This window comes from Theropithecus gelada, chromosome 4, assembly GCF_003255815.1.
Source record: "Theropithecus gelada isolate Dixy chromosome 4, Tgel_1.0, whole genome shotgun sequence".
In the NCBI taxonomy this organism is placed as follows: domain Eukaryota; kingdom Metazoa; phylum Chordata; class Mammalia; order Primates; family Cercopithecidae; genus Theropithecus; species Theropithecus gelada.
In genome coordinates, this window is record NC_037671.1 from 129,845,242 (window position 1) to 129,869,299 (window position 24,058).

Consider the following 24,058-nt stretch of genomic DNA (forward strand, 5'->3'; position numbering starts at 1 on the left):
AAAAAAAAAAAAAAAAAAAAAAGTTTGCTACTCAGGACAATAAGCAATTAAGCAACTGAGATATTTGCTTTTTTTTTTTTTTTTTTTGTCACTTTATTTCTAGAGCCCACACACACAGAACCAATAATTCCAAAACCTGTATCTCTTGATCCAATGTCTCCCTAACATCTTTTTCTTAACATTGTTATCTAAACCCTTGACATTGTACTTTAGATTCATTGTCACCATAAATGCAAGTCCAGAATCCACCTCCTCCCCTTCTCTTATGTTCAAGTACCCAGCCCCACAGTGGTAATTTCTCAGGACTTGGGATTTCTGAGTTATCCCTGTTTTTTTTTTTTTTTTTTCTTCCCTGTTTGAGAGCTGCTGTTGTGTGGGGAAGAGTACACTCAATATGGTATTTATAACTAAAAAATATTTTCTATCTGTGTCATCCTTTCAACTTTAAAGTTAAATGAGTATGATCTGACCAGGCACTGTGGCTTATGCCTATAATCCCAGTACTTTGGGAGACTGAGGTGGGCGGATTACCTGAGCCCAGGAGTTTGAGATCAGCCTCGGCAACAGGTAGAAACCCCATCTGTACAAAATATACAAAAATTACCCAGGCGTCGTGGTGCATGCCTGTGGTCCCAACTACTCAGGAGGCTGAAATGGGAGGATCGAGTGAGCTCAGGAGTTTGAGGCTACAGTTAACTGTGATCGCATCACCACGCTCCAGCCTCAGCAACAGAGTGAGACCCTGTCTGAAAAACAAAACAAAACAGAACCAAACAAAATACCAGAATATGATTTTTATCACAACGTTGATAGTGGAGTAAACTAAATTTAATGACTTTTCATTTGTCATATGACTGTGGCAACTTTTTGAAGCCTTCCCACCAAGATAAGGAGCATGGTTTGAAAATTGGACAATATATTTTATTGTTTCTTATACTCCTCTCTCTTAATGCAATTAAAAATGCACTTTAATCTCTTTAAGCTTTGAATTGAAAATTTCAAATTTATAGATAAGATACAAAAATAATATTAAGAACACCCTTTATAACATCTGTCGCAGTTGAGCTATTGTTCATATTTCACCCTACTTGCTATATCTCCTTTGCTGTGTCTTTCAACACACACACACACATGATTCATTACAATTTGCTGTACTATTTAAGAGAAATTTGCAGATATGATGGCCTTTTACTAATAAATACTTGAGTGTTCAGTTAAGCAACTTACATTCTCTTACATTAAGACAGTAGTTATTCAAGTCAATTTAACATTGATACAGTGCTTTTATCTAAGCTACCAGCTGCTTTCCAATTTTGTCAGCTTACCCAACGATGTCCTTTGCAGAATAAAAATTATATTTTCAATTGAAAATTTAAATATTATTAGAAGATTTAATAGTCTTAGAAGATTATTATGTGTTCATTTAAATAATGAAAATATGAGAGGTCTGTGATAAAAATATTAATAATCTTCCTTTCTTCATCACTTATACTAGTCCTCCCTGAGCTATGCAATGGTAAAAGTTAGGGATACCTTATTCTGTATCTTAGAAATGAATAGATTAAGTCAATTACTCTGGAAAATTCAAGATCACAAAATACAGGAACTCAGACAGAAAATGTAGATGACATATCACTTCAGCACAATTAATTAACAACTAAATCAACATGATTTGTATGTGGAGGGTGTGTGTAGCTGTGGGTTGAATTGTGTTCCCAGAAAGAGATGTTGGGCCCTAATCTCTGGTACCTGTGAGTGGGAATTTATTTGGAAATAGAATCCCTGTAGATGTTATGAAGATCTAAGTTAAGATGAGGTTTTACTGGAGTAGCATAGGGCCTTAATCAAATCTAACTGGTGCCCTTATAGGAGGAGAGACAAGGGAAGGGGAGGGAAGACATAAAGAGGCAGTCTGATGTGAGGAGACACAGGGGAACTGCCCCTGGGGCACAGAGGCAGAGACTGGAGGGAGGCATGGCCAAGCCAAGAAATGTCAAAGATTGCTGGCAACACCAGGAACCAGGAAGAGGCAACAAAGGCTCCTCCCCAAGGTTTCAGATGAAGCGTGGCCTTTGGTTTTTGACTTTCTACCTCCACAGCTGTGAGAAAATCAATTTGTGTTTTCTTAGTCACCTGGTTTGTGGTACTTTGTCATGGCAGCCCTAGCAAACTAATATGTATATGTATGTGTATATGTGTCTGTTTATGTGCATATGCAGGTGCGTGTGTCCATGTAGTTCTGTGTGTGTATGCCTGTTTTTGTGTATATGCATGTGTATGTGTGCATGTGTGTATCTTTGTGTATATATGTATTTGTATGCATGTGTGCATCTGTGTATAAACATGTTTATGTGTGTATGTGTGTGCATATGTGTTTGTACATGTGCATATGGGTGTGTATTCTTGTGTGTGTGCACACGTGTGACTGTTACCTCCACCTCTCTTTACTGAAATCTCCATATGGTTTAGTAAGTGAAGGATTTACAACAACAGAACATTGCTTGTTCTCATATCCTCAGTGTAACAGTTGGCTAATTAAACATAAACCTCACAAAATTGTACTGAGAAAAACATGAAATCATTTTTTTAAATTAGACTATTTTTAAAGTTTAACACTTATAGCGCAAATCAAAGGAAAGAAGACAACCTTTTTGGAAATCGGTAACTACCATCCTCATTGGGTTCAGATGGAGCTTACAGTGGGAATTAGGTGGGTTTTCATGAAGGTAGTGTTCGGATGATTTCTCACTATTCGCAAAAAATTTCACATATTCTCAATTGATCCTGCATGACTGTCTTTACAGTTTAATGTCAAACATCTCTCCAAGTGGATTTTGGCCTCTTGAAGAAGGGTCTGTGTTTTCTATTTCTAAACAAAATTCCCCCAGATCCCCAATGCGTATTCAAATACCAGATGGATGTTCAGTAAAGGCTAAATTGACATTTAGGCAACAGCTTAGTGATGAGTCTTGTCTTGCATCCTGCACTGGAGTGTTCTGTCCTGCAGCATAAGAGCTGGGTGGAGGTGGAGAGCCTGCTCGCTCCTCCAGAATCAGAGCTCAGTGGAGAGCCGCCTCTCTCCTCCTCCAGCCTCCTTGAGGGATGACCTGGTGAGGTGCTTCACAGCCACATAGGGTCTGAGCTCTCTCTTGTTGAAGAAACAAGAGAGACTGGGTAAGTCTGGCTCGTAAGTCTGACTGGGGAAGCTTTGCTGCTAAGGAGGGAACCTGTCCATCCAGAGTTCAGTATGAGTTGGGGAAGGATAAATGAGGCGGGAGCTTTCTATCAAAACGTCATGCGCTGGCTCTGTCCCATGTAAGGGAAGCCGCAACTATGGTGCTGTTCCTGTGTGTGATATCAGGGCCTGTCAGTTCCAGCAGGAGCAGCCTCCCTGGGACCCTCTGCTGCAGATGGGCAGGCTGCTTCACTACTGTGGTGTCTAGCTTTCCCTGGTCATGTGTGAGCAACTGTTGTAGGGCTCACAACACCTGCCCCTGGTCACGTGTGAGCAACTGTGTTGTAGGACTCACAACACCTGCCCCTGGTTACATGTGAGCAACTGTGTTGTAGGGTTGGCACCGGCATGGTCGCTTGGATGACCAATCACGTTGATCATCAGAGGCCTTGATTTTGAAGTGGACAGAAAATGAATCTCCAATGTTTGCGATGGAATTTCTTTCTTGATCTGCTTCTGGGGAATAGTTCATCCCAGAAGGCCTATGCCAGGGAGTAGACTGCTCTGTGGAGAAGAACTCATCAACCCTAGTGAGGAGCAGAGCCTTTCTCTTGGCTAAGCTGGCTAAGCAGAGCTGCCGACAGGCGGAAGCAGCACAGGTGCACGTGGACTTGCTGCATTCAGCGTGTTCCAGCCCAGGTGGACCCATGAGGCAAATAGGAGGGACAGCATCTGTTCCAGGTGGAGCTGAGATGGACACCATAACCCCACCCCCCCAAACCCCTCCCCCCAGCTCTTCATCAACAGCTGTTTCTCCTGCAGTAAAGATCCTTCAGGCACATCAAATGATGATCCTTCTGTGTTGTAGAAAATAGAATCCTTGCCCCATTGTGAAGCAAATGAAGTCAGAAGAGTGCAAACCGACGCACAGAAAGGAGCCGAGGGTAGTGATGGCCATCGGAGGGCCTGCACTGGAGCCCTGGAAGAGACTCACTAGAGCAACAGGAAATAGTAAAGACAGGATCTGGTCATCAGAAGATGAAAGCACAAACAGGGAGCTCTGTGTGTACATGCGTGTGTACATGCATGTGTGTGTGTGTGTACTCAGGAAGGTCACAGAAGGAGGGCTCCCTAACGGGACCTCGATGGCATACTCAGATGCTTATCCAGAAGAATGCTTCCAGTTGTGATGAGGGTATAGGGTCTACAAGGATGGATATTGGAAAAGGCACTGCTTCTGTGACACGATATGGAAATAAGCATCGAGTAAACACGAAGAAGGAAGAACAGGCAGTTTCAAGTTGAGGCGACAGAGGGGATTTATTGACTTGGGGAAGATGATTTTTAACATACCAGCTGTGAATTGAGACACATTGTTTCTTCAGTAGCCCAGGCAGAAAATTCATGACTGTATTCAGAAGCCTCCCACTGTTAAATTTTTTCAATTTGCATTCTTTTGTAGTGGGAGGCAAAGTGGAAATGTGGTTTAGCGGCCATACGATAACCTAGATTCTCATGACTTGTGAGTTGAAACTCATAGCCTGAATGATGCCAAACCACTCCATCACCTTTGGCAAGTTATTTAGTCTCAGTTAATAGTCCAACTTTCTTATCTATAAAAGTGTTAATAGAAATGCACAAAGACCTATTTACATATGTGGAAAATGTCAGGCTTGGAAAGTTGAGTACTGGATTAGGCCCTTCTGCCATAGCACAGCTCAGAGACAGCAATTGCTTGGGAAAATAGAATCTAGAATTTGTTTCCAAGTGCTGGAAGGTGTTTGAAACTTTATCAGTGTTTTGTGGTTATTATTGTTGCAAAACTCTAAAACACATTGTTGGGACAATGTGTAGGTGCAACAGAGTTTGCCAATTATTTTATAGCTAAGTGTTATTAAAATAGATATATGAGTTATTTTCTATGAATTGTCAACCTTGTCTCCAAATCTCTTCGATACACCAGAATTTGCTTCAATCCTTCCAAGTTATCTTCTCCTTCTCCTTCTCACTGGCACCTGTCCAACGTTACCAGTGGAGGGGAAGGAAGGGGACGGAGAGTTCAGAGGCAGACGGCAGAGGCAGATTTCAGATGTCCTTGCAGGATCCAGAGCTGAAGGCCACCAGCCTGGCCTTCCTCCTACATCGAGGCTGCCCCAAAGATTCTGTTCTGAAACCTAAAAAACAGATGGCAGCCTCTGAGTACCTGCCTATCAGCATCCGTGTTGCTCATCACCAGAGCCTCATAGATCAAGTTCTGCTGCTGCATTACCCCAAATTCATTCAGGCCCCATTGTCCTCTCTCCTCTTGGGTTTTGAGGCTGCATTCAGGTGGCTCGGTGTCCTGGGAGATGGGTAGATACTCTGCGCTCATCATTATTCATGATTATTAAGGAGCCCTTGTGCTACTCAGCCAATAATGACTTCACTGACATTGAAGCCTGTCCCTGAGGCATCCATGCACTTGCTATGGTTACCATCAGTGTCCTCCTGCTGTGGCAGCTGCGGGTCACCTGGAGGCTGTGCCACCCCCCGTGCATCTGATGCCAGCAGGCCCACTTCTGACCTCTGCACATCTGCAACACCGCCTCCTTTTTTGGATCCATCTTCGTTCATTCCTTTTAGCAAAACAGAACCTGACAAACTCCTGCTTCTCACTTTGGTGGGGGTTCTGACTTGAGGTTTTTGCTTCCTTTATGAAATGCATCTGTGTTGCCGACCTGCCACGTGCCAAGAACTTAGGAGGCAGCAGTGCGGAAAAGCTCTCTGCTCCAATGCAGCTTCCATTCTTGTGATAAGAGACAGACAATAGGTCGTGCATCTAATAAATCGGTAACTGTACAGAAGGTCACTGGTCAGCTAGGGCTGAGTACTAAGCAACGCGGCAGCTCACTGGCACCTGACACTACGTCCAGCCTTCTCACACCTCTCTGCTGCACCTGAGTTTAGCTGGGGCTGGGCTGAGCTTGGCCCAGCTTCGGGCAGTGGATGTAGATGGTTCCAGTCTGCTCAATGAGCCCATCATCCTTGAACCAGTGGCTACCCAAGGACAGTTCTTCTCATGATGAAAGGCAGGAATTCAGAAGGGCAGGCCTCACCAAACAAGCACATGCCATGTGCTGGATTATGTCACATCCACTACAATCCTATTGGCAAAGGAAGCTGCAAGGGAGGCAAAGCTTCTCCTCTACCCCGAGTCCCAACTGGGCTTGAGCATGAAATAGACAGGAAACAGATGAACAGGAGGAAAGCATGCAAGTTTCATAAAAGTGTTATGTGACATAGGAACCCTCATTAGAAAATGAAGACCCAAAGAAGTGGCAGACCCAACATTCTTTTGTGTTGGGTTGAACCAGGGGAGGCAATTGTGGAAAAGTAACAGAAGTGTGTGGAGGCTAAGGAAAGATAAGGCATACCCTAACGAGGGCTGTGTGGAGGCTAAGGGAAGATAAGGCATACCCTAACGAGGGCTGTTTGTACAGAATTCATTCTGCTGTGAGTCCCTGTTGAAGAGTGGTTTTTCTCCTGTGGGAGGGTGTCTTTCACATGAGAGTTTTCATGTCCCGTTTTCAGATAGAAAAGGGGAAATCAGAACACCCTTCTCACATCACCTGTTTTTTCCAAGGGCCTTTAGCTTAAAGTAATTATGTGCCAAAATGGCCTATTTTGGGGTGACATGTTCGGCCACCCTACAAAGCCACGTGGCTCAGCTCACCATCAACTGGATGGGGAAATATATGCAGCTTCTAACTGAGGAAGGACAAAGTCAGGTCAATGGCTGGAGAACAGGGAGGGTTGAGACATTGGGAATAACAAGAAGTGATCGATGTTGTAGAGACAAAGACTAAAACAGGCCATGGGAGTTGGGAATGTAGGGTGGGGTCACCACCGTGTTACATGAGGAGGTGGTGGTTAGAGGGGTTCATTGCAAAGGAGACATTGGAAGGAAGAGCTGCAGGAGGGCAGAGTGTGAGCCACATGACCATCGGGGACGCACACTCACACAGAAGGAGCAGCTGGAGCAAAGGCTGGGAGCCAGGCATGGAGCATATGTGGGGCATATGTGTGGGGAGGGTCACAGAGTTCACTGAGCCTGGATCACAGCGAGTGGGAGAAGAGAAGGAGCTGAGGAACAGAGAAAGGGCAGTGTGGCAGGCTTAGAGGATGGATTAAAGCCATCATTAGGACTTGGGCCTTTTTCTGAATGACCAGAGGGAGCCATTGCAGAGACTGAGCAGAGGAGTGAGAGGCTGTAACTTTGATTTTGAAAGCATCTTCTGGTTGCTGTTGGGAGAATGACTCTTCCTCCAATGAGCCTTCACTGAGATTGACACTAGCTTACGTCAGCCAGTTCCTCGGTCTTCTCTACTCCTCCCCATTCCTGCAACTCTCGGTAACACTTCATTTAGCACGAATTCCTTCTTTGTGTATGTCACCTTCCTTGTGAATCTGCAAGTTCCATTTGAGCAGAAACTCTCTCTGCCTTGCCTGTTGTTTAACCTTCAGCACAACCATTAGCTGAACGAAGGAAGGAAAACCAGAAATACCTGCTTGTATGCAGATTCCAGTGGGAGGGAAGAAAAAGAGGGGTCCCTTCATCACATCCCATTGTTCACCCGAAACCTGGGGTACCCAGTCCTGGACACATGCAGTTGCACAGGCCTTCCCTGCGCTGCACATCTGGAGCAGCTGGAGCTGGTCCTGGTCTTGACTGTGGGGAAGAAAGAGCTTCCAGTGCGGTATGAGATGGAAGGTTAAAACAGGCTGATCTAAGGCCCATTCGATTATTTTCATCACTGAAAAGCAGCCACAGGTAAAAATGGCTGAACGTCGTGGGCTCTAGGTTGTTGCCCACCGTGTTTGACAGATGCACAGAGGCAGGTATTAGAAACCGTGACACTGTTCGATGTTTATAGCTGAATAAGTTAAAAGCCCCATAATCAAACCAGTCACATGATAATCGCAGTGTTTCCTATGGCTGTAATTGCCATCTCTCCATGGATGGGTCCTCAGGCCCTTTATAGCCCCACCCTTCTCCCGAAAGAACCGTGAACTAAACTGACTCCTGCACATCTTCGCTGGGACATCGCAAAGGCATCTCAAACTCAGCAAGCCGAGAACCAGAAGAGTCAGTTTCTAGTCCTGCTGCTCCTCCAGTCGTTGTCCTGTGTCAGCAAATGTCTGCAGCATCCGCAGAGGCCGGGTCCTGGCATGCGGAATTGAGGAATGTGAGTGGGGCCCACGCAGCGCTGTCTCTGGGGCCTGCTCCGTCACCGGTGGGCTGTGGACAATGGGTGTGGCCTCCGATTCTTCCCGTGTCCTTCTCTATGGTAGAGATTTCACTGTTGTTGTCATAGGAGGGGTGGGGGAGCCATGCATGCATTCTTTAAACCACTATTTTTGGAGCCCTCCTAGGTACCGGCCCAGCATTAGGCAATGAGATTGCAGAGAAAACGCAGGAGCGGGCCCTGCCCTCCAGAAGCAGTGATCATTCCATAGATTAAAATAGTGATGCCGAGAAAGCACTTAGCAGGAAACATGGCACATTAGAAGCATTCATGATGAAAGGAGTCACCTTTCTGTCTCAGGTTAATGAGTCTCTGAATCTTGACAATTTTACTTCCTAAATATCTGACACCTCCCATTTTTCTCCCCCAATGCTGTCACTCCCCTGTTGAAGACACAGCTATGGTCCCACACAGCCTCACGGGGCTTCATGGGCCAGACACTGCCCACAACAGGTCATCAGTAGGAGCAGAGCCCATGCATCCTATGCCCACTGCTCTGTGCCCAGCCCTGGGCATGGTAGAGGGGATCAGTCAGTCCAGTGGATTTTTTTTTAAAGGAAGCTATAGTTTTAAAGCTGTGTTAACGTAGTATTTTGTGACCAGGCTCATTATCGTTGAATTTGGGCTCTAAGCAAAGATTTTAAATTTGCTTAGAACCAGAAAGGCTTCATTTCCATTTAAAGTAATATGAAAGGTGTGACTTTTAGAACCATGATCCCAGGGATGTTGGGGCATGATTTTGAGATTTCCTAAAAAGGGAGAAATCTGCAAATGGTAGTAGGAAAGCAAAGCTCGACGGGAGACCTCAAGTGCTCGATCGCCCCCAACATATTGTCTACCTGTCCTTGCCTCTCCCTCTCCACTGCTTGATCCAAGGCGCTCTTTTCTTTCCAGGATGGCTTTCACCATGTCTATGCATCTCCCTTCCCTTTTGGCCCTGCTCCAGTCCATTCGTTACATCAAGTTAGAGTGATTTTTTAAAACGTAAATGACATTGTGTTGCATCCCTACTTAAAATTTTGTCCTGACTTACCATTGTTGAAGCGCTGAATTCCTGACACCAGCCACAGGCCAGGCATTGCAAATACAGAAAGATAGCCCTGTGTTTATGAAGTCAGTAGCCTCAAGCAAGAATAAGCAAACATGTCCTGATAAGGGCCAAATAGGAAGTAGCTTAGGCTTGGTCGCCCATCTAGAACCTGTCACAGCTAGTCATTGCTGCTATTGTGGCACAAAAGCAACCATGCCACGGGTAATATGTAAAATGATTGGCTTCAAATAAAACTTTATTGGCAAAAGCAGTCTGAGGGCCAAATCCCAGATTTCTGGCTTCTAGTCTGGTGAGAACATAGACATTCAAGCCAGTGGGTGAGTACACGGGGGACCTGTAATGAAAAGGGCGAGGGCAGTGTATGGGGGAGCCCCGAGCACAGTGGAGGGGCGCCTGACCCACGGAGGCCGTGCAGCCCTCTGTCTGCACAGGCTCTTCTTCCATGTAGGTGTGTCTGGCCCCGGTGATCAGCTGACTTTGTTGAAAAAAGAACAAAGGAACTTTAAAACTAAAAGCTATATATTAATATTTTGTTGCCTCTTTTGTTTTTAACACCAAAACATCTTTTCTGATTTTCCTGAAATACTCTGCATTAAGATCTCCCTCTCATAAGTCTTCCAGGGAATAAAATCTCTAGAAATCTCCGGTTTCTCACCCTTGCTTGCAGCATACACATTAATACAAGAAAGCTGAAATCTAAAATATGAATAGGCTTTGCATGTGCTTTCCAGTGAGGATTAAGTCCTATAAACTTTCAATAAAGAAGAAATGTTGTGATCATGTAAACTGAAGATGACAATACCTCTATATCCAGAAGGTCTCTAGAGATCTAACCTGCTCAAGTCACAGGTCCTCATTTCACAGAAATGGGATTCTGAGGCCAGCTGGTGCTGCAGCCAGCTCACACCACCTTCCTAGGGCTCTTTACAAACCTCCCTCAACCACCAACTGCATCCCATGTGCTGGGCGGACAGTCACGTCTTTGCATGAATTCCTTTATCTTGGGTTTGCACCTGAATTCATTTTTTTGTTTGGTTGGTTTGGTTGGTTGTTTGTTTTGAGAAGGAGTCTCCCTCTGTCACCCAGGCTGAAGTGCAGTGGTGCAATCTCGGCTCACTGCAAGCCCCACCTCCTGAGTTCAAGCGATTCTCCTGCCTTAGCCTCCCCAGTATCTGGGACTACAGGTGCGTGCCACCACACCCTCAGCTAATTTTTTGTAGTTTTAGTAGAGACAGGGTTTCACCATGTTAGCCAGAATGGTCTTGATCTCCTAACCTCATGATCCACCCACCTTGGCCTCCAAAAGTGCTAGGATTACAGGCGTGAGCCACTGTGCCTGGCTCTGAATTCATTTTGATTTGCACTGTTATGCCATATTGATTTTTATTATATTTTGGAAAATACTTTGGGATAGTATACAGTGCTTTTCTGGACACATGTAGAACAAGCAAAAACAACTAAATTGAGAAAATAATTTTATCTACTATATGCCACAAATATATTATGTCAATATTTTAATGCTGAATTCATCTAAGGATACCTTAGAAATTTCACAGTACCTTCTCATGTTGAGACATTTTCATTGTTGAACTGTTTTAAGATGTCTACAATCTTTTAGGCAGGCTCTTCATTTCAAACCACTCTACTTCAGACAACCTGATTTTTAAATATTTCTCTAACAAAAGAAATAAAAGACCCACTAGGCACAGTAGCTCTTGCCTTTAAATCGCAGCAGTTTGGGAGGCTGAGGCAGGTGGATCACTTAAGGTCAGGAGCTTGAGACCAGCTTGGCCAACATGGCAAAACCTCGTCTACTACAAATATAAAAATTAGCCAGATATGGTGATGTGTGCCTATAGTCCCAGTTATGCAGGGGGCTGAGGCACAAGAATCACTTGAACCCAGGAGGCAGAGGTTGCAGTGAGCTGGAGGTTGCAGAGCCAAGATAGTGCCACTGCACTCTAGCCTGGGTGACAGAGTGAGACTCTGTCAAGAAAGAAAGAAAGAGAGCGAGAGAGTGAGGGAGAGAGAGAGGAAAGGAAAGGAAGGAAAGGGAAGGGAAGAGAAGGCAGGAAGGAAAGAAAAGAAAGAGAAAGAGAAAGAAAAGACCCAGCATACTATTACATTCATTCATTTTAAGAATGAATGAGGCCGGGCGCGGTGGCTCAAGCCTGTAATCCCAGCACTTTGGGAGGCCGAGACGGGCGGATCACGAGGTCAGGAGATCGAGACCATCCTGGCTAACACGGTGAAACCCCGTCTCTACTAAAAAATACAAAAAACTAGCCGGGCGAAGTGGCGGGCGCCTGTGGTCCCAGCTACTCGGGAGGCTGAGGCAGGAGAATGGCGTGAACCCGGGAGGCGGAGCTTGCAGTGAGCTGAGATCCGGCCACCGCACCTCAGCCTGGGCGACAGAGCCAGACTCAGTCTCAAAAAAAAAAAAAAAAAAAAAAAGAATGAATGAAAAACCAGTACACAATTGTTTGTGGAGGGTTTTGGTGAGTCAACAGCAAAAGATGTATCTTTTTAACACCACGCTGTGTCTGAAATAATTTCTTATGTTAAATAGCTTCTAACATTTATGGCCACTGTACTGATTCTTAGCACATTAATTCTTCCTGTCATGAGATTTGGGGATACACCAGAACAATTTATTTCACAGTGGGGTTCTTATCCAAACAAGATCTGTCTTCATATCTTTCTCAATTTAGCAGAATGCTTTTGCAGTGGATCTGGGCATTATCTGCTTCTAGCTGTTTTGCACAGAGGAAAAAACAAAGACAAGATATGTGCATGAGTTAGTATGTATTACAGATGGCATCTCCAACAGCTAAATAGTAGTGCCACATAACAGCTCTATGCAAATGATATGACCCAGAAACTATTTTATGTTAAATCTGGCTTCAGCTTTTTTTTAGCTATACATATTGACAGTCTGAATAGAATGTGACCCGAAATTAGAGTCTGAAGAACTTGGACTATTATAAACATAATTTTGAGCATCCTTGAAAAAAATAATTCTACTAATTGGGGGATAGGAAAGTATTGTGACAAATTTTTATGAGTTGCGTTTTTCTCCCATGGGCCAAATACCCTTTTGAATTTTTAGTTTCTTTTCTTTTTACATGCAACAATTTTTTCATTATGATTTATCCACTATTTACAATTACATGTCAGTGTCTGTTTTCTAGTATAAATGCCTCAGCAAGAAAGCTAGGTAAACCAAATCATTCTAACAAATTACTACAAAATAGGACTGACATCTTGCTTTTAACTTACTTTTAAAAAAGAACAGAAGTTATTTTTTTATTTCTAATATCTGTTGTTACATTGTAATATTTTCAGTTTAGCACTTTGGAAAGTTAATGGGTTATGTGTGGGTTCAACCTGTCAACAGTAATTATATTTAGAAATACAATACATAAATTAGACTAAAGCCAAATGGGTATCTTCCAGGATTGCAATCATCTGGAGAAAATTAATAATACATTAATTCCCTCTTATAACTGTGGCTTTGTATTTCTATTTTGCATAGCCAGTTTATTGTCAGTGGCTCAAAATGTCATAAACAATAGAACCCAGTTCAATCACACTTGGGATATTATATAAACCTAAAACGCAGACTTATGTATGTGGCTTGTAGAAGCATTATCATTATATTTTAATCTAATTTTTAATTTCTGGAATTTGGGACTTTAATAAAGCCTGAGAAGATAGTATGAAAATACTGTACACAGCATGGTTCCCTAATCTTACCTAATTTTACTCCATCTGAAGTGTTTCACACATTTTTTCCACTTCCCTGTAGTTTCTTGGTCAGGCTAACTCATTTTTGCTTTCTCAGCCTTAGTTTATATTTTCCTTCTTTCCGGAAATATCCTGTGCGTGACCGACATTGGACTGAGTTGCCTCTTATTAGTTTTCCCAAGGTGTCCCTGACTGAGTTTTCTCATCATCAGACAGACTTCCTGAGAGGAACAGCTGCATCCTCCTCTCAGGTCTAGCACAGGAACCTGTGCATAGTAGCCTCCCAATTAGCATGTGTTGAATTTGGGTTGGAGAGACCTGGTGCAGGTTCATAAAGCAGGTAGAAAACAATATGAATGAGGCGGGGCTCGGTGGCTCATGCCTGTAATCCCAGCACTCTGGGAGGCTGAGGTGGGCGGATCACTTGAGGTCAGGAGTTCAAGACTAGCCTGGCCACCATCTCTACCATCTGTACCAAAAATAGAAAGGTTAGCCGGGCATGGTGGCATGTGCCTGTAGTCCCAGCTACTTGGGAGACTGAGGCATGAGAATTGCTTGAAGCTGTGAGGCAGAGGCTGCAGTGAGCCTAGATCACACCATTGCACTCCAGCCTGAGCTACAGAGCGAGACCCTGTCTCAAAAAACAAAAAAAACAAAACAAGAAAGAAAGAAAGAAAGCAATAATACAAATGACATGTAATAAGCTACTAAGTTAAATATAAAAGCAATACTTTCTAAATATAAACATTACAAGAAATTAGACAGTGAATAGCACGTCAATGTTATCTGGAGTTTTATTGAAAAAGCATATGGGAGAGGTTGTGCCTCAGCTGAACCTTGAAGTTTTGGGGGAAATAAGGACTAAGAGGAGGAGTCTTGCCTGTAGGGATAGCAGCATAAGGAAAAAAGCAGCAAAGAGACAGACTTGAGAGAAACAGAGGGATTCGTGAATGGGAAAGATGGAAAGACATTTCGCAGGGCAAATCCAGCTTATGGAGGCTCCAAAAGACAGAAGAAAAAGCCTGAGGCCTTAATACATAGGCACTGAAAAACTGGTTCATATTTTGGGGTCCAGAACTGTCAGGATGGAAACCTCTTTAGAACAGTGTTGCTGGGGTGGGCTGCTGGGATCAGGCAGGGGGTTGAGGGAGAGAAGAGGGGATGGAGACAGCCTGGGTGCTGATGTAGGTCTTGGCCAGAGAGACACTCATGAGAATTCAGACTCTGCCAACACTCGTGAGACTTAATCCATTGCTCCAGAGGACACTGCACTGTGGCCACTCCTAACTCTTTACTCAATTATTTTTATAGCGCCTGTGTTGCAGGCTCTCAACCTCAGCAGGTATATATTGAAGAGAATATGTCTGAAACAGAAAAAGTGGCCGTTATTTGAAACTTTTCTATTTCCTTTCATGATAGTAAGTAAAATGAGTTAACCTATCAGTTATAATTAAATTTGATTTATATATTTGATTTATAAATTTGATTGAAATATAATTAATTTGATAGGGAACTTTTGAATAAAAAAGTTCTAGGTAGCCACAAGCCAATGCCACAAGATGCACAAAATCAAGTTGTTGCCCAGGAGTGAAAGGGAACGTGCCTGACAGGAGGGTCTGCAGAGTGCCGAGGGCAGACAGCAGCAGAGTCCAACTTGGAAACAAACCCCGAGGTTAGAAACTCTCTTGAATTTAACAATATGTAAGACCCCAGATGGGATGTCAACTTACTGGATGAGAATTTAAGAGGAAAAGGGAACTCTTTTAGGAAAGGAGATGGAGAATTTATATTTTCAGAATCCTTTGTGACATATTTACAGTATTATTTTATGTAGTATTTTGTTAAAAAAAACTTTGTAAACAGGAAAAGCCATTTAGTTTGTTCAGCCTCTTCTCATTATATAGACTGGATGCACTGAGCCATGAGCTATCTTGGGAGCCCTTCCTCCAACCCAAGACAGGCTAAGTAGTCTCTAAATTCATCCTTATGGTAGTGCTTACCACCACACTATGAATGATTGATTATTTGTCTTCAACTCTATAGACTGTGACCTCCTGAAGAGATGCAACATTCTTGTTCACTTTTATAGGATGTGACATGACAGTGCCTGGCATCTAGTGGCCGGTCCACTGTGTTGGCAGAATGGTTGAATAAAAGTGATGCAAAAATATAGACATAAATGAATTTTACCTTGGCTACGTTGTATATGCTGAAATATGGGACTTCTGCAAAGAAGCTGACAGAACCAAAGTAAACCCTCTTCCATACAGCAGAGTGGACTGGATGAAACAGAGAGAACATGAGCAGAGGAGGCAAGAAAAACCAGAAGGGGTAGTTCGTGAGCTGATTTAGGATCTGCCAGTGCCTTAATAGCACTCTGATTCCAAGCAGGCCAGTGGACACATGAACTTCTTTCAGGATTTTAGACTTGGCTGCTGGAAGGCATTTTGAAGGTCATTCAACTGTTGAAGCTTATTTTAATTTCTAAAAGTTGAGTCTATCAATTAGTATCTTGGAGCAGGCACCTCTCCAGCGAGGGATTGCTCACTTGGCTAACTCAAATAATGAACTCCCACGACCCACGTGGGCTGAAATGCTCTCTCTGGCATGGTTGTGGGCAGGCGCTGTGCTGGTCACTTCTTTGTCAGTAGTGCACTTTGGCAGTTAGTATGTAATTTTGCCAAATATAGATGAAATTAAAATGCATTTGGTCTCTGAGATTTCAGTCATTTATTTCTTCATTGTTTATAAGCCATCTCTAACTAAAAGGGGCTTAAAGTGGCAGTCGTTAAGAAGATAAATTCATGTTTTTTAATGGTGTAGCTCTCCTCTTTTAATTACTTTTATCTAATCAAATTCCGTGTTAATTGCCCAGGAGTCATAGTTCTCCATGTGCAGAGTTTTCAGAAAGCTTTGAAAGATTGCTAACTGGGGCATAACTTCCTTGTTACTGTTGCACAAACTGAGAACAGTGGAAACAATGTGTGAATTTTCAAGGGTCAAGTGTTAGCTAAATTGCAGGACTTTCTCCCTCAAGTGAGGGAATTTTGTTTTTATTTCCTCAAGGATGTTGCACGTAATATTTTTACTTTAACTTGTGCTGCTTTTCATTGCATTTCGGATACTGCTGCTTTTCATATGTATGTAATAACTTTCCTTTCCACTGGGGAGAATGAAGAAACCAGCCACTCTAGATAACTCAGCATTCTCTTTCTCTGCTCTGTGCTTTCACAACTCCATTCTTTTCTCTTGACCTCAGGTGTTTTCTACATCTTTATGCACTGGAATCCTGACCCTTTTTTCAAACGCCACTACATTCATGAATTCTTTTCTGGTCTTCAACCTATATATGACCTCTTCCTCCTCTGAACCTGAATTAGTTAGATATTGCTGAATCACAAAGTACCCCATAACTTAGTGGCTGAAGAAAATAATAAACGTTGCCTTTCACAGTTTCAGCAGGTCAGGAATTTGGGAGCAGGTTAGCTGGATAGTTCTTGCTCAGGGTATCTCATGCAGTTATAGTCAAAATGTCAGCCAGGGCTTCAGTCATCCTAGGGCTTGCCAACTTGCTGCCAAGTAGATACTGGCTGTTGTTAGGAGGCCCCAGTTTCTTCCTACATGGATTTCACCATAGTACTGCTTGAGTGTCCTCCCAACATGGCTGCTCACTTTCCTCAGAGCTAGTGATCTGTAAGAGCACAGACAGAGGCTGCGGTGTCTTTTCTGACCTACTATTGAAAGTCACACTTGGTCATTTCTGCACTTTTCCTATTGCACGTGGGTCAATCCGCTCAATGTGGAGAGGAACTACAGAGGAGGTGGGGCTCACTGGAGAACATCTTGAAGGCTGCTTACCCCAGAGCGTGAGCATGGCAATATATCCTAGCTCTCTAACATCACTTAAAATATTCTGCCCTGTATTATAATTATTTGTTTCCCTCTCCTGCCCACTCTACTGGATTTATATGTCCTTGAGAGCTTACATTTGCTTCCTCGTCTTTACATAGCTTGAAATATCTGGCACATTGCTTTCAATATATGTCACAATTCATCCACAGCCTCTCTGTTAATGAGTATAAATGAAGATGTACACATGGGAAAGAATCAGGCAAATGGAGAGAAAGAGAAACAGACAGATTTTGCCAGAGTGTGTGAAGGAGGGCAAATGAGAGAGAACAAACAAGGTAGACAGCAGATTAAATTGCACATTTTACTAGATAAACATAAAAACTCACATGCTATTTTTGTAGATGCTAGAATACTAACTTTATAAGAATTTAAATATTTGGAACACTGTGTAACCATATTCTACTTTTTTAATGTATGTGAATGACTTGCCACATTATTCGTAACTAAAACTCCTTCAATTATGCTTAAATATTCTGCAAAAAAGGGTCACTTTTTATCAAAACAGAGAAATCATTGGTTACAAATAACTCTTTGGCAATATCAAGAAAAGCATTTATAAGTCTTTTTATATGTGATTGAGAACTTTACTTAACCTTTAATTTACTGCTCTTTAACCTGGCCCATTGGGGTAAAATGATCTCTGGATTGATCAATTAACATTTATATGTAGATAATTAGAGCAAAGGGCACACAGGAATGTCAGGAGGAACAAAAGACCCATGAGAGGATAAGTCCTAGTGGGTCCTGCTCTGAAATGTCACCCGTTCTTCTTCTCATTTCCACTCCCAGAGCCACTTGCACATCATAGTCCAGTTCTTAGTAACTCATGTCTAAATTACCAAAATGACCTCAAGTAGTTCTCACTACTTCCAGCTTCTTTCCCTCCATACTTTTGTCAGAGCTAAACTTACTAAAACGTCATTCCCCTCCCATGTTTGAAAACTCTCTTAGTCCATTCTGGCTGCTATAACAAAATCCCATAAACGGGTGGCTTATAAACAACAGGAATTCATTTCTCACCATTCCGGAGGCTGAGAAGTCCTAGATCAAAGCACTGGCAGATCCAGTGTCTGGTGAGAGCACCCCTTCCCGGTTCATAGTTGGTGGCTTCTCACTGTGTCCTCACATGGTAGAACGTGTGTGGGAGCTTTCCAGGGTCTCTTTAATAGGGCACTAATTTTATTCATGAAGGCTCTTCTCTCACAACATTCACTTTCTAAAGACCCCATGTTCTAATACCATCACTTTGGAGATAAGGATTTTAACATATGAATTTTGAGGGGACACAACATTCAGACCATAGCAGAAACCTTTAGTGAATCCCACAATCTAGAGGCCTTATGCTAGGTGTGTCTCCTAGAGTCAACCCCGATCCCTGGCCGGAATCTGCTCTGTCCTCAACCCTTTTCATCTTGTCCCCACCCTTTTCCTGATACATCGTTTTGATCAGCCCACCTGATTGCTCTTCTGTTCCTAGCATACTTGCATGTCTGTGATTCCTTCCTGCTTAGAAACAACATTTCTTTACAGTGACCAAATATCAACCCTCCCATTTCTTTAAATTCAATTCAGGTTCCCTAATGGATCTATCCTGACTCAATACTTCTCTCTTTTCCTAACTTTCAGGCTCCCAGAGTTTGGGGACTGCAGATACTTCTTTGTAATACTTGTTCCATGGGCATCTTGTGTCTCTCAACCATGCCCTGTGATTGTGTAAACCAAGTATAAGATATTTATCCATTCACTGGGTGCTATAGTCCACATGTATTTACTAAGTGCCTACTTTAGTCAAAGTAGATGTTCCATAAGAAATTTAGTGAACAACATGTGAATGAGAGCAGAGACATTATGAAAGTATGAGAAACTACAAAAACAGTGACCCATTCATTTGTCCACTAAAATAATCAATAACTCTTGATTACAAAACTATCAGGTGCTCAACACTGTATTTGGTGAGGCATGGGTCATGAAAGGGTTAAGCAAGTAGGGTCTCTACCATTTCATGACTTTTCATTTAATGTTGATAGCTAAGGTAGGAGTATATGAAACACCTTAAACAAAAGTCAGGCCAGTATTGAAGCACATTACGGATGAACTTTTTAATTAAGTATGGAAGAAAGGTAAAGAAAAAGGGAAGAAGCAGTGAGGTGTTAGGCTCCAGAGAAAGTTCCTTGGAGATCTTTAGTCTTGAACTGGACCTAGAACTTTGGGATTTGGCTTTGAATATGAAGGTGAGTATTACCGTGAGAATAGATGGCAAAGAGCACACATCTAGGTGTACAGGAGCTAGAAGAATCCTAGGCTACGCAGGGACCCTCCCAGCTGGAAGGGATGGATGTGCGGAGAGAACAGGATGGACAGTAGAGGAAGGGCAGTTTGTTTTAGGAGGATAAAATGAAAGGAAGTCTGTGAAGTTCCTAGCAAGCCACCTAACCCGAAGTAGGTGCCCGTAAACACTAGCTTTCCCCTCCTCTTTGATTTAGCATTTAGGAAGTTAATGATGTAGACCTTCTAGCCATGAAAAGATTTTTACTCCTTTTCTCAACTGATTAATCTAATAACCTTTTTATTGGTGTCATATTTATTCCTCACCTAACTTTGCACAACTACAAGGAATATCTTAATAAGAGATGAGCAATCTTAGCTCATAACTATATCAAGAATTCCAGGTGACTGATAATTCTATGTGAAATGCACATATACACTACCTTTATAACATTATCTGTGTATGTGTGTGTGTATAAAACAGTGTGTATATTTTTCTATATCTTCATCTGTATATTTCAGCACATATGTTCATCTGTTGATATCTGTATCTATCATTTATCTATATCTGTTATAGGTGTATATCCAAGTTGACTGTTTATAGATAGTAATAGACAATCAGAATTCCTGAGTGACTCATTTATCATTTTTGACGCCCTGTAACTTGTACATTTCTTTCTGTTCCGAAGAGGACATGCAGAAACACACACGACATTCCAGCTTCCCAGGTTGCATTCCACACCTGCGTCTGGGCAGTGGCGTTTCTTCAAGGGAGTTACATGAGTCTCTGTCCTCACTCCCAGTGCTGACCATGCCTCTGTGTGTCAGACCCTAGTCCCTTCACTGCTCACTATCTGGTAACCCACTGTTACCTGGTGCTCACTTCTCCTATTTTTTATTCAAGGTAGACATTCTCAGTTCAAGGAGGTTGAGTTGGCCTGGTGCAGCTGTGGCTTAATTTTCAGCAGGACTCTTCCTGTGTCGCTAGGAAGATACAGTTCACTCTGTGGGAACCAGAACTCTGGACCCACTGCGTCTGCAGCTGTCTGTGCTTCACTCCCAGTTGCGGGATGGGTAAGATGGACTATTTATATTGGAAGGTGTGTACTTCCAGGCCGCAAGACTTGGACCTCTAAACTTTCCCTGATGTCCCTAATGGCTTCTGTCGCTGCACAGGGTTGATTTCACACCACAGCCGCCAATGTAGTGCTTGTTTCTTGTTAATCTTCTCCAAACAGCAGGATGTCATTAATAGAGTAGGACAATTGATGTTCCGTGTATTGTCTAGGTGGTACGAGTCATTTGGGATCATATTCAAACTGAAGGAGAAAACTGTAAATGTGTGCTGTTGTCCATCCATGCGAGAGAGAACTCTGCTAACAGGAGTGGAAAAGCCTGCAGAAGCTACACCGATGGCCGCAGACCATGCAGCCGTGACTTTCTGGGCCACTGTGGCAGGGGTTCATGGGCTGACCATTTAGGCTCCATATGTTTTCTTTATGTTTCCTCTACAGGGTCATTTCTAAGCTTTCTTTATAACTTTGTTATATATAGGCACATTTTCATAAATGTTCTAATATTTTCTCCATGCATTAGTAGCAGATTGGGAGGTCTATAAACGTTTTAGTCTACCGTGTTGCCGAAAGCAAGATGGAGAATATTTTTCACATAACAGCTGTGAGAGAAAAAGGCAAAATACAGCAGCTTCACAGGGTCACAAAGTGAAAAAAGTATGTGTGTGCTTGAGCATTGTATGCGAGTAACTCTTTGGTTAGAAATAGGAAAGCATTATGAAGGACTTGGATAGGTTCCAAGAGGGGAAAGGAGAAGCCGTACCTTTAGGTGCGCCCTTGCTCGGATTAAGTTGACAGATTACTTACACACCCATGGCATTAAAATACCAAGGAATTTTATTTTCTTTGTTTGTATTACATACTGCTTTGAAGTAAGTGAGAGAAGAATTTTGAAAATCTTTTAGGTGTTAAGAAATTATCTTTTATATTATTATTATTACTTTCTCTAGAAAAAGGGCTTTTGAAGAGCTCCTATAGGTGTTAAGGATTGGGTATAGAATGGACATGTTTATTTTGTATTTTGTTATAATTACATAGGAAATTGGATTATCTAAATAAACTCCAATAACTTTCTTGCTATTAAAATCACCTTGGGGCTGATTTCAGATTCATATATTGAGCTTGTCTCCTGTTTGACATAAACTTGTGTGGTTCATTTTCCAGCAAAAATACATGGTTTTTAAGATTTTTTTCTACGAAGTATTTTGAGGGAATAAAAAAAATTTAGGACTTGCATATATTGATTTATTAGTAATCCCATAACCATACTTTGAGAAACTGAATATTTGGATGGTTTCGAGATGGCACAATGGACAAAATCTTGCAGTAGAAGAATCCCTGTTGGATAAGCTTTTATCCCTAAATTCTACTTTTTTATTTGCCAGTAAAATGTGAGAAAATGTTCAACATTTTTACTTTGATGCAATAGTAATTTTTCTTTTGATTGTGGAGAAATTCAGGTCCTATTATTATAATATAGTTATAATTAAGTTACCAAGGAATTTTATTTTGTTTTGTATTACATATTGCTTTAAAATAAGTGGGATAGCAGAATTTTGAAAATCTGTTATTTCACTGTTGAATTTTCTCTAATTATGGCTATGGGGTTACTAATAAATCACTATATACATCCTAAATTTTTTGATTCCCTTAAAATACTTTGTAGAAAAAAAATCTTTAAAATGTTTTAAAGATTTCAATTTTTAAAACATTCATTTAAAGTATTACAATGCCTGGTACTATGGGAATATCAAAATAAACATACGACCTACTTTCAAGGAGATCATAGTCTATGAGAAAGGAAAAGATATGAATATTATGATGTAATCATGGATCAATAGAAATATATACAAACAGACGGGATGATTTGATAGGTTAATTGGGAATTCTGAGTCAGGGAAGACTTCCAGAAACATTATATTTTAGCTCAGGTTTAATCAAAAGATTGATAAACGTGGCCGGGCGCGGTGGCTCAATCCTGTAATCCCAGCACTTTGGGAGGCCGAGACAGGCGGATCACAAGGTCAGGAGATCGAGACCATCCTGGCTAACCCGGTGAAACCCCGTCTCTACTAAAAAATACAAAAAAAAAAACTACCCGGGCGAGGTGGCGGGCGCCTGTAGTCCCAGCTACTCCGGTGGCTGAGGCAGGAGAATGGCATAAACCCGGGAGGCGGAGCTTGCAGTGAGCTGAGATCCGGCCACTGCACTCCAGCCTGGGCGACAGAGCGAGACTCCGTCTCCAAAAAAAAAAAAAGATTGATAAACGTGTTAACATAAAAAAAAATAAAATTAGGAGAATCAATGTTCTGTGTAGTTCATTGAGTGCCTCCAATTGTTAAGCTGTAGTGTTGTTATACATGAGCTTAATGCTTAGCAGCTCCCGTCTTTGCACAGAGTACGCTCTACACAACCCTCCAGGATTACAGAAATTGGCCTAAATCACATGCTGCCTTTCCACACTGACAGGTACCAGAGGAAACATCTTCCTTTCTCTCTGCAGGAGCCCCGTCCTGGTTTTCCAGTGCAACTTCCGCCACGTGATTTGCTTAGACTGTTTCCACTTATACTGTGTGACAAGACTCAATGATCGGCAGTTTGTTCATGACCCTCAACTGGGCTACTCCCTGCCTTGTGTGGGTAAGTCTAGCATGTTTTCTCTCCATTTCTAATACCAATAAAGAACAGAAGAAGAGCCGTTGATTTAAAACTGACTTAGATACATATAAACCCTAGCAGAAGAGTTGAAAATTTAAATTTGATCATTGCTGGATATGAAACATTAATGTTTGGATCACAAAAGATAAAAGTTCTGGGGAATAAAGGAATTGTGTTGAACTGGAAAATGCATAATTTGCATAAAGGCATTGAGAATAAGTTTTCAATATTATTCAGCCAAGGTATACTAAGTTTTTCTGTGGGTTAGAGTCACTCCCCATGTTCTAGATTTGTTACCTGGAACTAGAGTAGTCTTACCAAATTTTTAAATTGTATGCCTCTGTCACTCAAAATGTTGAACACATACTCAATATATATAAAGTAACATATATGAAGAAGAAAGAAGAGTGAGATCAACCTGAACTGCTTAATATTTTATCTTTTAACATTACAAAGAACCCTTTACTTGTACTATACCGTTATTACATATATACATTTTAATCGAAGTGAAATTCATGTCACCAATTCACCATTTTGAAGTGTACAGTTCAGTGGCATTTAGTGCATTCACAATGTTGCACAACCACTACCTCTATCCGGCTTCAAAAGTCTTTGAACACCTCCTACCCAAGTAATCACTGCCCTTGACCCCCTGCCCCAGCCCCGGCCACCAGCAATCACCTCCTTTCTCCATGGATTTGCCTATTGTAGATATTTCCTGTAAAAGAAATCATACAATAGGTGACCTTTCATGTCTGCCTTATTTCACTTAGCATAACGTGTTTGAGGTTTATTCAAGTTGTAAAATGTATGAGTATTTCTTTCCTCTTTATGGCTGAATAATATTCCACCGTGTGGATACTCCGCAATTTGTGCGTCCATTCATCTGCTG

The 24,058-nt window shown here is 42.1% G+C and overlaps 1 protein-coding gene across 3 annotated transcripts in view; it reads left to right on the plus strand.

Annotated features, from left to right (window-relative positions):
• Window positions 1-24,058, plus strand: part of PRKN (parkin RBR E3 ubiquitin protein ligase) — a 919,793-nt gene that overhangs the window by 474,035 nt on the left and 421,700 nt on the right. For all 3 annotated transcript variants that reach the window (XM_025384066.1, XM_025384067.1, XM_025384068.1), the window contains one exon: window positions 23,012-23,148. In XM_025384066.1, the coding sequence (XP_025239851.1) occupies window positions 23,012-23,148 (137 nt within the window). The remainder of the gene's footprint in view (window positions 1-23,011; window positions 23,149-24,058) is intronic.